Source organism: Odocoileus virginianus, unplaced genomic scaffold (assembly GCF_023699985.2).
Source record: "Odocoileus virginianus isolate 20LAN1187 ecotype Illinois unplaced genomic scaffold, Ovbor_1.2 Unplaced_Contig_15, whole genome shotgun sequence".
Lineage (NCBI taxonomy): Eukaryota > Metazoa > Chordata > Mammalia > Artiodactyla > Cervidae > Odocoileus > Odocoileus virginianus.
The window spans coordinates 885,581-903,610 of NW_027224332.1; the positions used below are offsets into that span (position 1 = coordinate 885,581).

The 18,030-nt window shown below is 43.2% G+C and overlaps 1 protein-coding gene across 3 annotated transcripts in view; it reads right to left on the minus strand.

Annotated features, from left to right (window-relative positions):
• Positions 1-3,904: 3,904 nt before the first annotated feature.
• The window catches only part of LGI1 (leucine rich glioma inactivated 1), a 50,441-nt gene continuing 36,315 nt past the window's right edge, over positions 3,905-18,030 (minus strand). Inside the window, exon 8 of one of the 3 annotated variants that reach the window (XM_070464092.1) lies at positions 3,905-4,981. In XM_070464092.1, the coding sequence (XP_070320193.1) occupies positions 4,908-4,981 (74 nt within the window). In that variant the 3' untranslated portion in view covers positions 3,905-4,907. Of the gene's footprint in view, positions 4,982-14,521; positions 15,154-16,829; positions 18,023-18,030 lie in introns of those variants that run through there. The other 2 variants (XM_070464093.1, XM_070464091.1) reach the window with 2 other exon arrangements.

Genomic DNA, 18,030 nt, shown 5'->3' on the forward strand with positions numbered 1-18,030 from the left:
TGGTTGTCTCTTGGTGATTTTTCTCCTTTTATTTTCTATATTTCCAAATTTTATGTTATGTAGATGGATCATTTTTATAATAGAAAAAGACCTAAGTAAATATGTTGCTCCAAAAGATGAATAATAGAAGAGTGAAATTTTAAATAGGCATGCTTTCTGTGATTATAGAGAATGGATTGGAACACCACAAAGTGGCTGATAACAAACCATGGTCTGATGGACCCCAAAGAGCTGAGGAAGCTTTTGGGTTATGGGATTATTTGTTATGATCAGATCACTTTTCAGCATAAGGGCACAGGTAGCATCAGATTGGAGATACAGAGCAAGGAGGCAGGACTAGGAGGGGATGGCAGATGGCAGGAACCTACGACCTGTGGGCACCTGGCCAGGAGCCAGGCTCCGATAAGAAAGAGGGCAAACTAGGAGCTGACACTGGGGGTCAGCTGGAAGGAGGCATAGCAGGAGCCGACGTTTGTTGAGTTTGTTCCAGGCACTGTTTGGACAATGAAAATACAGATAGAGAAAACTGATATAGTTCTTGCCTTCATGAAATTTACAGTCTAGAGCAGGAGTTGTCAAACTTTTAGGAGGAAAGCACCAATAGTAAACATTTTAGGTTTCGTGGGGCCATGCAATCTTTGTCAGGACTACTCAGCTCTGCTGCTATAATGCGAAAGCCATCGTAGATGACATGAAATGAATGGGAATGGCTGGGTTCCAATAAAACTTAATTTACAAAAACAGATGGTGACTGGATTTGGTCGTGGGCCATCATTTAGCCAACGCCTGATCTAGGGGGAAGACAGACAGTAAGCAAACACATCAACATGAATATCAGATTGTGATCATTGACAAGTAAATAAAGAGCGTGCTGTGGAAGTGAACTATTCTAGGTGGTCCACTTTATATTTTACCTTTTTCTGAGGCCTGACGTCCATACAGCAAAGCATACAAATCTGGAGACATACACAGAATATTCTTAGCACCCCAAAACAGCATCCTAAAGGATCAGAATGATTTATCCCACCAAAGAGCTGGGCAGAGGGAAGCATTCCAGGCAAAAGGGAAAGAAAATGCAAGATCCCGTGGCAGGGAAGGACCTGGCATTTTCCAGGAACAGCAAGTGTTTCCATGTGACTGGCCGGCAGGGGGCTTGGAATAGAGCGAGATGTGTGGGCGGAAGGAAAGTCCTACAGAATTTACAGGCCACTGTGAACATTTTCTGTTTTATTCTCAGTGTAATGAGAGAGCAATGGAGGGTTTTAGAGTTACATGATCTGGCTGAAGTTTTAAGATGATTTGTGAGCCAATTTCTTGTCTTGTTTCTGGTGTTTTCTATGGTGGTGTTAGTTTAGGGCTGGCAACAGGGTATGGGAGCTGGGAGCTGAGGTGGGATGTGTGAGAAAAAAATCCATCAAAGAGCATCATGACCACCCACCATGTCCTGAACCACAGACATTGATCTGTTTTATGAAACACCTCTTTGAAATGTTACTGTGACAGGCCTTATTGACACCTGTCACTTAATTAGCAGACACCTTAAGAACTGTGCCCTAATAGAGGTCTGAGAGAAGTACGAACAGGGAGCTCAGAGGTGGGGTCAACTGGCAGGTGCAGATATGGCTGCTGCAAGAAAGTTAAGAAGTGAAGTCAGTGCAGGGGCTCACGAGGGATGCTGGAAGTCATGTTGAAATACACTATTAGCGCCCAAAGACAATCTGAGGTCGTGGAAACTGGAGAGGTTTGGTTTGATTGTGTGTGGCTTTGTTCTGATTTGACTTTTTGAAGACATATTGTGGGGGATAGTTAAGAAATATCCTGTGATACTGAAAGGGTAGAGGCACAAGAAGTGATGGAGTATGGATAGGCAATTAGAAACTAACCATTTGGGGCTCATAATTTCTCTCCCTTCCTTCTACCCTTCCTTCCTCTCCTCCTTTCTTCTATAAATAGATAAGGATGAGAGATCAAGAAGAGATATTTAATCAGTGTGTGCCACCCTTATTAGGGCTGTCAAAAATACTAAAATATCATTTGCTGTTTATCTGACATTCAAAATTAACTGTTGTTGTTCAGTTGCTAAGTCGTGTCCAGCTCTTTGTGACCCCATGGACTGCAGCACATCAAGCTTCCCTGTCCTCCTTCACTATCTCCCAGAGTTTGCTCAAATCCATGTCCACTGAGTTGGTGATGCTGTCTAATCATCTGTCATCTGCTGTGCTCTTCTCCTTTTACCCTCATTCTTTCCCAGCATCAGGGTCTTTTCCAATGAGTCGGCTGTTTGCGTTAGGTGGCCAAAGTATTGGAGCTTCGGCATCAGTTTCAGTCCATCCAATGAATATTCAGGGTTGATTTCTTTTGGAATTCACTGGTTTGACCTTGCAAAATTAACTGGGCAGTCTATAATTTTTTTTTTGCTAAACCTGGCCATCCTGGACTGATGGCTTTGGTTTTGCTGCTTCAGCCTCAGGGAGCTGATCTCTAGCCACTAGGAGGCAGACGGGTGCTGTGCTCAGGCAAGACGACATATGGTCGGTCTCTGGGCTTGTAGGTCACTTTGAGTTTGTCTGCATTCCTCTTCAACCCTCCTGACACCCCCATCCCCCACCACTTAGCTACAACTTTTCACTGTTCACTCCTAATCTTGCTTTGTTGCAATAGCTAACATCCAAAGAAACATTTAAAAGCCTTTCCAAATGTAAAAAGAACCCATGATACAATATTCATCCTGCCTTCTCAATGAATTACAGTCATAAGTGAATTCTTTCTTCTTTTAAAAACCTGAATTTAGCTGAAAAGACTCAGTTCCTGTCATACTCCCCTGTGACCTGGGTGCCCCTCCCCTCCCTGCATACCCCCCTGCCCTCTGTCTGCACTGGATCTTGGCTCCATCTCTCCGCACCCCTTCCTGCCTCAGCTCATCACCATGGTTACACAGGGACCTGTTTCTCTGGTGCTGTCTTCCAGAGCCTGCTTCTGAGATAATTTCCCCAGTGAATTCCAACTCTTCCTGGTTATCGCTGCCCTAATCCTCCTTCCATGAAGAAAGACAGAGAGGGAGATGGTGGAAGAAAGAACCCCAGCATCTCCAATATCATTTGTTTTTCCTATCTGTAACCAGAAGACTTTCTCTAGCTGATGTTACCTCTTCTTTCTGTTTTCCTTCTTTAGTAGGAAAAGCCACTCCCCATCCCATGCTTCATATAGGTGTAAAACCTAAATCCACTTTTAACACTTGGTTAACTACATGCCTTTGGATCTCGTGGCTGTAATTACAGTTAACAACTGTTTTCTTCTTTAAATGTCTCCAATTCTGCAAACTAGAAGGGTCCACTTAGGATGGAAAAAGGAATTTCCTGTCCTGTCCTGTGGGGGAGACATCAAAATAGAAAACCACAGCCTGGCCAGCCTGGGCCATAGTGAGAGGTTTTAAAGGGCAACCAGAGCCCAACCAGGAGATGTCAAAGCCAAAGGCCCCGGAAGAAGAAACTTTCCAAGTGAGATGGAGTCAAAATGTCTCCAACAGCTTTAAAGCCGCAAAGATAACTCTAGAAAGCTTTAGGTTTGATAACATGGAAGAGATCAGAAACAGCAGGATTTTGATAAGTATTTGGCTTCCCATTTGCTTTATTTGGGGGTAACTTGAGATCCTGTAAATTGGATTATTTTCCACATTCCTCATCAGATTTAGGTTAACCTACTCTGATTATGCAAATGCTTGTTCAAAGGATGAGGCCAAATTATGTCAGTTTCTCCTGTAATTCTATGGAAACTATGATTCATAGGGACCATTATCAAAGAAGACTTGTTTCAAGTGAACACAGTCAAGCAACATTGTTTTTTAATGTCAGGAAAGGGCTGTAACTGACAGAAACACTTCATAGATTTCCCATGTCCTCTCCCACCCACTGCCCTTAACACAGCTGCTTCTGGGTCTCTCTCTTCCAAAACAGTTCGGACATGCTCCTTCAGCCTAATCTGTCAGTTTCTGTGTTATTCTCCTCCAGTTCTGCTAGAGAAGAGTCCCCAAAATAGGACTCTGTTGAGAGGACTTGGGGAGGGGAAGAAATTGAGGAGAAGGAGGCAGAATTTTCTTTAGCTTTAGAGCCAGGACTTGACAGCAACAGTTTTGCCTAGTTAGAGTAACAAAGTGTCATCAAAATAATTTCCTTTGGGACTGCCCTGGTGGTCCAGTGGCTAAGACTCTGTGCTGCCAATGCAGGGGGTCTGGTCAGGGAACTAGATCCCACATATGGCAACTAAGAGTTTGCATGCCACAGCTAAAGATTCTGCATGCCACAATGAAGATCAGAGATCCCATTGCTGTTGCAACTGTGACTCAGGGCAGCCAAGTCAATCAATAAATATTTTTTAAAATTTCCTTTACTGCTCTGACCCATTAGGAAGCTCATCTCAGCTAGCAATAACTGTGAGTGATACTTGGTAACTGACCCAACACACACAAGGCTCGATGTTTCTCTCTATATTTAAGGGCAGTAAAATTCAATTACATATAGTCATCTCTAGCTTAACCAAAGAAGAAAGGGAGGCAACCACGTAGACCCTCTCTCTGACTGTATGACCCTAACTGTGCTCAGCATCACCTGAATGAGAACACTACCCTCTGGAGAATAGGATGGAGGGTAGGAGATCTATTGGGAAGATGTTATTTATCTCTCTTCGTTGTGAGGCTGGTGGACATTGGTGACCCAGGTGAAGCAAAGATGAATCTGCTAAGGCCTGCAGGGTAGGATGGATGGCTGTTTCAGACTGAATTTAATTAATTGCTTATATCTTGGCTGAATCATTAGGAGTTTATGTTCTAGCCTTCAGGTCTGCATGATCCAATTTGCTGTTCTGATGGCTCCTCTTGGGATGACCAGGCTTTGGAGGATTTATCCAGTCTCTCAGGAGGCGCACCAGCAGATCGATTTCAGAACATCGGCTTCAAGGACAGACCTTCCGGGGTGTTGCTTTCCCCCTGAGAAAATATGTTTATAATACTAAAGCAAGATACTATTTAAATATCTTTCCTCAGTTTCAGATTCTTTCTCTGCCCCACCCACTCCCCCCACCCATCCCCGCCCCTGCCTTCTTCAACAGGCTGAAGCAAGACCTTGGCAAAATTTATTCTGCAAAATTTTAATTATTATTCTAGTTCTTGAACCCTGGTAGCCCCTGGACTCTGTTCTTGGAATTTCCAGAACAGTCTCAGGAAAGGAAATCTCTTTCCCCAAACCTTGTTTCCCACTTCAGTTGTACTTTTTCCAGGGACCACCCTTTGTGGGCCTGATCTGCTGGAACTCAGATGTCCAAGGCAGCTGCACACAGTCTCTGGGGCCACCTGCAGGGGGAGTCTGGTTCTGCTGCCCTCTGCAGACCACAGTGGGCTTGTTCTGCCTGTTAACCGTTGGGTCGCATCCCCCCCTCACCACAAAAACTGCAATTCTTATCCTCCAAACTCTCCTTCCTCAGCAGTCCTTAACAGATACCAAGCCCTCTTGTTATTAAGGAGCATGGCAGGAAGCCATGTTGCAGCTTCCAGGTAGAGTTTATCTCACATGATTGGTGAGTGATTCTGGCTCCCATTATAAAGGATAATGGGTTATTTCTGGGAAGGACCCTGAAATATGACCAGAAAATGTCTGAGCTCATCAACTCTGCCCTGCCTTTCATTCGATTTGTTGTCAGGTGATAATATCTCTTGACCTTGCCCCCACGTTTTGTGATAGTTCCTATTTGGGGGCCTCTAAACACAAAGTCACTCACTACAGCGTAATAATAGTTGTTACTGTTATGCTTTATCTGCTACAGCATCCTTGAAGTGGTATCTGAGCACTGCAGAAATTTCAGATATCAGCATCAGGTTGACCCTTTAAACAGAAAGCAAAGGGGAAAAGATTTGGAAAGATACTAATGGCGGTAAAATTTGGTACCTGGAAATAAAGGAGACTAGGTTTAGATACCCCAACATACTGGGTTATCAGGGACCATTAATACATGTTAAATCTTATTTTATAATGTAAACTTCTTCAGAGTCTTGGGCTGGTCCCTCTAATCCTTTCCAGCACACTGATTCAGGCTGGCAGTGAGATAACTGGGATGAACTTCTGGGAGGATCCACCTAAGCGTAGCCGTTTTTGTTTGTCCTAAGAGAGCATTTTAGCAGATGAGTGCATTTAGAAGTGGTCTGTGCTCTGCCCCCACACCAGTGTAAATATTGTAAGCATGAACATCTGGTTCATATCACTGATGACTACAGGGCATATTGACCTTAGATTAGGGGGATGAGACAGCAAAATCCTCATCAAACCAATAGTGACATTTCTAAGAGACGGCTGGGGTGGGGCAGTGAGGGAACTTAGTCCCCTTGAATCTCCGTTTTTGGGAAACTTTCCTTTTAAAAAGTTTTTTAAGTATTATATGAAAATAAATTTCTAAAAAATCAAATAGATTTGCAATAAAAACAGTAGTAGCAGCCAGTGCACACTTTGTCAAGGCTCTTTTCACCTCTGATACAGAGTAATGTCCATGTAGTAGTTATTCCATCAAAACATGTATTAATCTATGAAGATTATAATGACTTGGAGCAGTGCTCTCAATAGCATGAAGAAGATAGAAACCTTTATAATTTTAAGCCAGTAATATTTGAGTTCTTCCAAAGGACTACCATATACCCCAGCCTATTTTGCCTGATACAGTCGATGCAAGTACAGTGGTCAATCACTAGGGCTCTGATTTAAGATGGATTTGTTTGTTTGTTTGTTTTTAATTGAAAGAAAGTGAAAGTCACTCAGTCGTGTCCGACTCTCTGCGACCCCATGGACTATACAGTTCTCCAGGCCAGAATACTGAAGTGGGTAGCCTTTCCCTTCTCCAGGGGATCTTCCCAACTCAGGGATCGAACCCAGGTCTCCTGCATTGCAGGTGAATTCTTTACCAGCTGAGCCACAAGGGAAGTCCTTTTTAATTGAAGTATATTTTCTTTATAATATTGCATTAGCTTCAGTTGTACAGCATAGTGATTCAGTATTTTTGCAGATTATATTCCATTATAGGTTATTATGTACTATACAGTATATCACTGTTATTTATCTATTTGATGTATAGCAGCTTGTATCTGTTAATCCCATACCCTTCATTTGTCCCTCCTCCCTTACCTCTCCCCTTTGGTAACCACAAATTCATTTTCTTTGTCTGTGAAATACAGACCTGGATTAGAGTCTGGGTCCTGCTGTCTCCTAGCTATATGCCTTAGACAGACTTCTGAAACTTTCTGAACTTCATGTCCTTCTCTAGAAAATAGTGATAATCATGGGATTTTTGCAATGCTTGGATTACTAAATAAAAGTAAAACATTCAATACATGTTCTGCACAGAATAAATGCTCAGTAAGTGGTAGCTTTTGATGATTAACAGTGTTTTTAACCTATTTAACACAAGTTCACAGGTAATACGGGGATTCCCGGGTGGAGCTAGTGGTAAAGAACCACCTGCCAATGAAGGAGACATAAGAGATGCAGGTTTAAAAAAAAAAAAAAAAAAAAGAGATGCAGGTTTGATCCCTGAGTGGGAAAGATCCCCTGGAGGAGGGCATGGCAACCCACTCCAGTATTCCTGCCTGGAGAATCCCATGGACAGAGGAGCCTGGTGGCCTACAGTTCATGGGGTCACAGACTCGGACACTATTGAAGTGACTGAGCACGCACTCACAGGTAATATAAATACAGAAGGAATGTGTGTGAGCTGGCAGAGCTATTGCATTAGATGGAGTACCGCCTTTTAGGAGATATAGAAAGGAGTAAGTTCTTCAAGCTTTGTGGTGAAAATAAGTGCACATATGACTATTTTGTGATAGTGGAGAGGAAGGGGCCTTTGTGTTTGGTCTTTCAAAATAGTATCTCTGCTTCTTCACACTCCATTCAGAGAACAAGTCTTTTTTTACTAAACCTTGATGAATTCTGTGCTAAAAATACTCTATTCCCATTTGGTGCAGTGAAATGTCATATCCATTAAACACCAACATACCAAATGCTGCGTGCAGAGCCTCAGCCCAGCAAATTCAAATCAACAGGATATTGTGCTCATCCTCATCTTCTTCATGCTGTGCATCTCAGCAGATAATTCTGAAGGATTATCTAAGGCTTCATTGTTATCTTAATCTTTTAAATTATAAAAAGAAAGAACTCATGTACTCCAACAAATTCACTTTTATAATTTTATTTATTGTTGACTGTCCTGGGTCTTTGTTGCTATGTGGGCTTTTCTCTAGTTGCAGCAAGCAGGGGCTGCTCTCTTGTTGCAGAGCATGGGCTCTAGGGCGTGTGGGCTCCAGCAGCCGGGGCTCCTGGGCTCTAGAGCCCAGACTCAGTAATTGTGGTGCACAGGCTTAGTTGCTCCGCAGCATGTGGAATCTTCCCAAATCCAGGATCAAACTCATGTCTCCTGCATTAGCAGGCAGGTTCTTTACCACTGAGCCACCAGAGAAACCCCCAAACTCAGTTTTTTTTTTAGTTCTACCACTTTATTGCTACCAACCCATCTCCCTCCACCCTCGTGCACACATGCTCAGTCATGTAATCCCATGACTTCAGCCCATCAGGCTCCTCTGTCCATGGACTTTTCCAGGCAAGAATATTGGAGTGGGTTGCCATTTCCTTCTCCACCAAACTCACTTTTAAAGAAAGGAAGTTGTGGCCCAAGGATAAAAATGACTTCTCAAGGTCACAAAAATATAAAAGTGACCGTACTGGGCCAAGATCTCCAAACATCCAAGCTAATTTCCCCCCATAATAACACAGAGATACAGAACTTTCAGAACTGGAAGGACCTGATCCAGTTCCAATAAGTTATAGAGAAGACTGAGGCCAAAAGAAATTTAAAATGTTTCACCCCAGGCAGTTCTTGAAGCCAGCACGTTCTAGAGTGTTGGGCCAACTTTTGTAATCACAGGCTTGGTGCTCTTGATATGTCAGTGGTCAGTCCAATGTGGTTATTTAGAGTAGGGGCCCCAAGATTCCAGTTAATGGACTGGAAATGAGCTATCAACATTAGAATCACCTTAGTGATGTTTAACAATAAAAATTCCTGGATCCCAGTCTTTGAAGATTCAGTTTTAGTGAATCTGAGGTGAGGTCCCCAGAATCTGTGTGGCTAGTTAGTTTGTTAGTTAATCCGTATAGTTAGTTTGCTTTCTAGCTGATTCTGAAGGACCATTATTAACAGAAATCAGTGCTTTATGTTCTGTTTTCTGCTGAGCCTGACCTATGATCATTTCCAGCAGATGATGAGATACCTATGGGAAAGCTTAGTCAGGGAAAGTCCTGGGCCACCAAGGAGCCTGTAAGATTTTAATCTGCAAAGCCAACCTCAAGGTAATTAGAGCCAGGAGAGAGCTTCCCTCGCCAGATGGAGATTGATCTGAAATGGAAACACATCCAGGAGAACTGAAAGGGATGTAGAACACTCGGTCTCATCTCCCAGGCACGGGTGGCCACTAAATCAGAATTGGCAGCTTGACTTCTCTTGGGAAAACATCCTTTTAAAATAAAGGTTATCCGTTTAAATATTTTAAAACAGAATATTTGAGCAAACACCATTTTTAAATGTCTATAGAAATTGTAACAATAAATCATCATGAATAATAGACAAAGCTAGGAGGTTCTGTTTTTTCAAGTTTCACAAAATAAGAACTGAAAGGGCTCTCTGAAACCTTTTAGTGAAAGGATTCTAAACACATCTGAGGGTGTGGCTTCTCCTCTGATAAGTTTTTCTCTAAGTAGAGGATCTCAATAGAGATCACACCTCTTGCTGATGACTTTTGCCATTTTACCTGTATAGCATCCTTTCCTTCTTCCCTTATAGCTCAGTCGGTAAAGAATCTGCCTGCAGTGCAGGAGATTCAGGTTGGATCCCTGGGTTGGGAAGATCCCCTGGAGAAGGAAATGGCGACCCACTCCAGTATTCTTGCCTGGAAAATCTCATGGACAGAGGAGCCTGGTGGGCTGTAGTCCATGGGGTCACAAAGAGTCAGGCACGACTGAGCGACTGACACACACACAGTTTTACTATAGCGAACTGCTCTTACCTTACTGTCATTCCACATGGTTCTCATCCATGGGGTCCAGGAGTGGGCACCTGACCCAAGCTTGGCCAATCAGAGCACTCTATCCTTAACCAAAGCAACTGCTTCAGGGATGGGCACTTGGCCAATGAGCATCAGCCCCCAACCTTTGCTAGAACTACTAAGAAAGAGGATATAGGCATGGCTAAACTGGCCATAGAAGGGGGGGAAAGTGGAAGCAGTGACAGATTTTATTTTCTTGGGCTCCAAAATCACTGTGGATGGTGACTGCAGCCATGAAATTAAAAGACGTTTGCTCCTTGGAAGGAAAGTTATGACAAACCTAGACAGTGTATTAAAAAGCAGAGACATCACTTTGCTGACAAAGTCTGTATAGTCAAAGCTATGATTTTTCCAGTAGTCATGTATGGATGTGAGAATTGGACCATAAAGAAGGCTGAGCACCAAAGAATTGATGCTTTCAAATTGTGGTGCTGGAGAAGACTCTTGAGAGTCCCTTGGACAGCAAGGAGATCAAACCCAGTCAATCCTAAAGGAAATCAATCCTGAATATTCATTGGAAGGACTGATGCTGAAGCTGAAGCTCCAATACTTTGACCACCTGATGCAAAGAGCTGACTCATTGGAAAAGACCCTGATGCTGGGAAAGATTGAAGGCAAAAGGAGAAGGGGGTGGCAGAGGATGAGATGGTTAGATAGCATCACTGACTCAATGGACATGAATCTGAGCAAACTCCAGGAGATAGTGAAGGACAGGGGAGCCTGGCGTGCTGCAGTCCATGGGGTTGCAAAGAGTCAGACATGACTTAGTGACTGAACAACAACAACAAAACTGGTAAGAGGCAACATCGGAGCTGCTGGGGGTGTCTTTCTGCCAAGAATGGAGAGACTGCTTTAGGAAGAAGTCAACATGGAGGAAAATAGGACCAAGAGTCAGAGAAAGACAGATGAATGATAATATCATCTTCATATCCAGCCCAGGTTTTTCTGAAACTAGATGCATTTTGATGTTTAAACTAGTTCAGCTGGATTTCAGCAACTGAAAACCAAAAGAATCCTGACCACTGTGTCTCCTCAGGGATCAGAAACTGGGGTTGCAAAACGGTCATGTGTATTTGGGAATTTACAGATTATAATTCTTAAATACTCATTAAGTGTGGACACGGTTTGGAGACAGGAGATGGGATTAGGCTTTTCTTCACTAGACCACTAGTAGTTGAGAATGACTTCCTGCTAGCTGAGGAAACTTGGCCAACATCACACAGCCTCAATACAATAAACCCCTCTGAACCCGATTCTATCTTAGGAAAAAACATACTGTACACCTTAAAAAACAACAGTACATATCACAACAAACTGACTCTATTTGATCATTATTCACATTTTACAGACAAGATTAACTTACCAAGGGTCACGGAACTAATAAATGGCCACACTGAGATGCAAACTTGGTCTATTTGAGTCTAAAATACATGGCGTTAACTACTCTGTCTACTGCCCTAAAGAGAAAATTGACATGGGCACCATCAGGATAGACCTACAGGCAAAAAGGGGAAAATATGAGTCACATTTCACTTCTCATATAAGACTTATTTTTGCCTCTTTAATTTTTCTGCCTGCTGCCTTTTAGAAATAAGCCCCAGTGGTATGCAAATCTTTTAAGTGTAGGGACAATTTCTTGCTCATTTTCCTTTGAGTTGTATACCATAGTGTTTTGCACATAGTAGGTGGTCAATAAACTTTTTCAATGAAATTGAACTTTCTGTGTCCATAGGTGTAGGTATACAGTTGGAGTAGCAGAAAAAAAGGAGACAGAAATATCTAGTACTTGCCATCATATCTACATTATAGTACATTGTGCCTAAGTGTTCTGACTTAGTTGAAAATAATTTTGTGACAAGTACAGAAAGCCACACAAAGTAATATAAAACAAAATGTGTATGTGTGTGTATGTATGTAGTGACTTGTTAATAGAAGGCTACAGAAGTATCTCAAGGAATTCAACAGCAGGGAACAACACCATTGGATCTCATGAGGGATGGAGTGGAAAATGGGCAATCACTAGGAATAAGGGTGACTCACCCCCTCCCCTCTCCCACAGCCTTCTTCCTTATCTGTCTTCCTCTGGGCTGGATGCTGAGTTGTGCTGCCTCATTCAGGAATAAATTACTTATTTCCCCAGCTTCTGGGACTACTTCCAGAAGATGGGTATCTACTTGTTTGCCCTCTTTGGGGATTGCCTTGGTTGAAAAAAACAGCCTTACTAAGGCCATGCTTTCTTCCAGGGACAGCACACCTCTGATAGAGGTATAAAGGTCTGATCCCCTTGGTCCAACTTGGGAAAACTGAGAAAGGACATCTCAGCTCTAGAGCTTCCTACAGGGTTGCTTATATTAGAACTGCATCACAATTCAGCTGCTCTCTTTGCCAAATCCTAATTCCTTCTCCCTTCCAGGGTTTGGTCTGAAAGGTACTACCTAACACTTAACTTCTCAGAGTCTGGTTCTCAGGTGACCCAAGCTGGGACTCCAAGCCTCCCAGTCTTCTTCCCATTCTCTCTCTGTCCTTCCTTTTAATTTATTTGACTCTGTTGGATCTTAGATGCAGCATACGGGATCTTTATTGCATCCTGCAGGACCTTCCATTGGGCACACGGACTCTCTAGTTGTGGCACGGGGGCTCCAGAGTGCTTGAGCTCAGTGATTGCAGCCCACGGGCTTGTCGCTCAAAGTGGCATGTGGGATCTTAGTTCTCCAACCAGGGATTGAACCCGTGTTTCCTGCATTGCAAGGCAGATTCCTCACCACTGGACCACCAGGAAAGTCCCCTCCCTCCCTTTCTACTCTCCGCTTTTCCCTTTCCCTTTTGTTACCCCTTCTCTCTCTTCTTCCCTTCTTTTTCCTCTCCCTCCCTCTCTCCTTCAGACTGTGTAGTTTCTCACCCCTGCTTCTTTCTGTGCTTCAGCTTCATTCTCTTCTCCTCTGCTCTTCTGGTTTGTAGACCCCCGTGGCTGCTCCAAACTGGAGTGGTGCCTCAGACACCATCATTGTAGCATATGCTTTTGGTTATCCACCCAGATGCCGTTTGCTAGGTTGGTGAACTCATCCTGCGGCATGGCTGCTCACATTGGTTCCTGTCTCTGGAAGGTTGCCCTTAGCCAACTAGAACCTTCTCAGCTGGAGATGCCTGCGAGGTTATGCCCCACATTCTTTGGTCACCGATCATCAGATGGGGGATATAAATGTACACCCTCCTTGCTTCAAGGCAGAACACACACTGTAGTACAATTCATTCCTGCTTTAGAGATTCCCCTTGGATTCAGGCTGAAGCTAGACTTCTCCTGAAAGTACATCTTTACATCTTCCCCGCTCCGTGCTCCTCCCTGTCCCTTACTTACCTAAGAGCACTCCTTCAGTAAATCCCGCTGCTTCAAGGGAACATGATTTAAGATCATCCCCTTACAGGTGTTGTGCCTGGGACCAATTGACTCAGATTCTGCTGCTCTAGTTCCAAATATCCAGGAAGGAGGATGGATTGGCTCAGGCTGAGCCAGCCCAGCTTCTTAGATTGGGGTTTAGGTGTTCAGTCATTTACGGCTGGGTATAAATGACCCAGTTGCATAATACAGGGCAGATGAGGGGTACAGAGAGAGAGGGCAACTCTCAGAAAAGTCGATTCCTGCAAGAATGGACCTGACCACATGTCCTCCTTCTCAGTCTTTCTTGAATTTATCATCTCAGCCAGCCTCCTCATTCCTCACCTCTCTCCCCATCTGCAACCCCAGGTTCCAATCAGAGGGTTCGATTTTGAAAGGTAGCACCATGTAATGGAGAAAGGAATGGGCTGAGTGTCAGGAGGCCTGGGTTGTAAATTGCTTCACATCTGTGGGTCTCAGTTTCGAGGTAAATTAGACAGTTTGTTTGCTGACTTAAATAGTCAATGCCTCTATTAAAGCAAATGGCCAGAATCTAGATCCAAAATCTCTGCATCTCTGAAGTCAGCAGAGTGCCTGGCACAGAGTCTGAACACCATTAACATATAGAAAACAGGAGGTAGCCTTTAGAAATGAAATGACAGTGAATTACATCAAGGCAATAAGGTAGAACATGACCCCAAAGCATACAATATTCTGGGTGTGGGGCCCACTAGTAATAACTGGTACTTGCATGCTCAGTTGCTTCAGTCGTGTCCGACTCTTTGCAACTCTGTGGACTGTAGCCTGCCAGGTTCCTCTGTCCAGGAGATTTCCCAGGCAAGAATACTGGAATGGGTTGCCATTTCCTGTTCCAGGGAATTTTCCCAACCCAGGGATCGAACCCTCGTCTCCCGCATCTCCTGCATTGCAGGTGGATTCGTTACCACTTTGTGCTGTTCTCTGCTAAGCACGCCATGTGCTATTCTGATTATTGCTGTTAAAAAGTCACCCCAAAACTTGGCCTTTTAAAATAATGATTTTATTATGCTCATAGATACTGTGGGTCAGGAATTTGGACAGGGCATCTTAGGAATGGCTTGTCTCTGCTCCATGATTTCTGGATCTTCAGTTGGGAATATTTGCCAGTCTGTGGTGACTTGACAGCTGAGAGCTGAAATCATCTGGAGGCATCTTCGCTCACAAAAATGGTGGCTGATGTGGCGGTTGGCTGAGACCTCATCTGGGGCTGTTGTCCAAAGCTTGGGCTTCCTCAGAGTGGTGGCTTGGGCTAATAATAGCACTTTGTATGCAGCGGCTCAGGCCTCCAAAAGAGATCCTCCCAGTTTCACAAGGCAGAAGCTTCATTGTTTTTATGACTTCACTTCAAAAGTCAAACTGCATCATTTCCACTACATTTTATCAGTCACCAGGCCATCCAGATGGAAGGATCAAGAAATTAGGCATCATGTCTTGATGGGGTTAGAGCAAGGTTCTCATAGAGCATATAGGATGGGAAATATCGTTGTGGCCATATTTGTAAAATTCAATTCACCGTGTGTGCCTTGTTTCATTTAATCCTTCTGTTGTCCTTGGAGTAGGCATCGTTGTCCTTACAGATGAAGAAACTGAGGCTCAGCAAGGTCATGTAACTTGCCTGTGGACAAAGCCAGTACATGACAGGACAGGACTTAAACCCAATCTGTATCAAGCAGGTGTTCTCTAACAGAGGTGCATGCTAAGTTGCTTCAGTTGTGTCCAACTCTTTGCAACCCATGGACTGTAGCCTGCCAGGCTCCTCTGTCCATGGGATTCTCTAGGCAAGAATACTGGAGTGGGTTGCCATGCCCTCCCCAGTGAATCTTCCTGACTCAGGGATCGAATCTGCGAGTCTTAAGTCTACTGCACTGACAGGCATGTTCTTTACCACAAGCACCACCAGGGAAGCCCCCCTCTAACACACATGGGCTACTTATTGGACAAAGGAACGAAGAAAGTCAGACATTCAAAGGCCAGATCTCCCTATGTGCAGGATTGGGAGTGGGTGAGTCTTCTCGTCCCCCCATAACCCTGATGTCAGAGTTGATATCTTCCCCATGTGGTAAAGGAATCTGGTTCCTCTGAATAGCTCCCCAAGGTGTTGCTTCCCAGAGACTATGTAACTATTATGTGTACCTTTAATGCCTCAAGTTTGCCAGATACATGCTGCCAGAGTTGCTGTCTGTCCCACCTGCCCCCCTAGTCATTCAGCAAAAGTGTCTGAGTAACAGTAAGCCTGAGGAAGCTCTGATCCCCTCCATGAAGGCAGCACACAGAACCAAATCATGCCAAGAATATCTCCTCTGCCCTGATTCCCTTTTGAAATCATCTCTTCCCTTTATGTTCGAACAAGGACCACTTCTTCCAGGAACTCATCTTGGACACTCCTATGATACTTAAAATCAGAATGTTTAGGTGACATTTGGCACTCACAGCTTATTCTGTAGTTTTTTGTGTCCTAATCACCCTGTTAGTCTTCTAAGGCCCCACAGGTCAAGGACTACGCTCTATTCCTGTTTTCCTCCCCAAACCACAGAAAAGATACCCCATTAGTAGGTACTCAGTAAATATGACTGATTAGATCAAAGGGCCTTGTGAAGTTTATTTTTAAGTTTATAAAATGTGCATCTTCAAAAGTAGTTTTTGAGAACCGACTCTATCAAAGGCATTGTGCTAGGTGCTGACATACCATGTGATCCAGGAGCGGGAATTTAGAAAGTCAGATCTGAGCCTTGTGGGCACTCAGCAGTATGTCAGTAACATGTCAGAACTGATGTCTAGAAGCAAAGCATCCTTGGTCAGATTGAGGCCTTCGTATTGGATACATCTGATGCAAGTGCTGTAAGGTTAAAATCTCTTGTCAGCTGTCAGATGATTTGAGAGTCAGACATTTAGAAGTCCCTGAAGAAGGCTTTAAAAATCCAAGATCTTGAATTTAGCTTCTATAAATTCCCCAAATGATGTTTTTAGCTGGAGCTATCACATAGGAAAGGATGGGCCTAACTGTCTAATTAGCCATCTTGTAACAGGCAAGTTTCTCTACTCTTCTTCCATTTGTCACTATTTCACCCCAAAGTGTTCCCCAAAACCATGCCCTTTAGAAACACCTTTGAATATTCAAACTCAGCTGATCAACCTGATAATAAATGATAGGCAATCAATCTGAATGTTCATCTTCACTCATTATTTACTACATAAATTCTCAACCCAAATATAACCCCATTGTATAAAACTCTTTACTCAACATACTATTACCAAGAATAAAATAACTCCTGTGAATAATTACCTTTGGGATATGAAAGAAAATGTAAACATTTTATTTGGCAGTTGTTTCTGAACACATGAATAAATAAATGGAAAAGTACATATTCATATTTCTTTTTGGAGTAACAGATACCATTAAACGCTTATTTACACATCTTCACTGCAAAGAACAGTTACACAATTCAGTTTTGTCTTATAAAAGGTAACTTCCCACACCACTGGACTGGACAGGTAAAGATGGAGATATGGGTAGTGCTTGGTTCTAGCAGTCTCAATGTTTGAAAGGCATTCATTTGCAAGTGTGAAAAGAAGAGTCGTCATGCATTTGAGTTCATCCGGATCATGTACTGTAGAAAGTTACTGATGGCAGCCACAGAATTTGGTGTGTCATGCGCTTAAGTCAACTATGACATGTTTGTAAATCTGTGTGTTTCCCTTAAAACTGGAAGCAAAAAGAAAATTGCGTTTATTAATGGACACATGCGTGAATGATCTTGGTGCCTGAACATTTAATTCCTGAAATTTCACAAATTTGGCTTTCTCTGCATCCCAGTTATACACTTGAGTAAAGGAATAATCACTTCCAAGAATTGCATATTGGTAGTTATTTATCTGAAGAGGCTGGAACACCATGGATCCTCGTGATGGCATCCTCTGAATATCCTGAAATGAGGACCCTCCCCATTTCATTACTTTGGAATCACCAATGAATCTTGTCAAGCAGATGTACACATCGCCTTTCACTGAGAAGTGCTTAACGGCATATACATCCTCCATGTTGGGGATGTCAGTTTGGTTAGTGAATAATTGTATTGCTTTGTTCCACTGGTAAATGACAGGACGCTGGGAGCTGCTGGACAGTATTAAATGAGGCGTTCTGAGAGTCTGAGGTGTTCTGGCTATTTCTAGATATTCCACATCAGTATCCCTGTACCATGCATGTAAAGATTGATGGGAGTAGAAACCATTTCCGTTCCACTTATAAATGGTAGTGAAACCAGCTTTTGAACTGTCAGCAACAACGAAGTACCAGTTGTTTTCAATCTTGAATGTTTCAATGTCATTGGGTTTTCGGATTTTGAGGATTTCAATATCCTGGATTTTTATGAATTTATTTGCAAAACTGTCTCGCTTATAGATGTGAGAGCCGCCAAACAGCTGGGCCACAATGACATAGAGCTGAGTTTCAATGACTATAGGCTTGCACACTACAGTGGACGTGCCTGGGAAA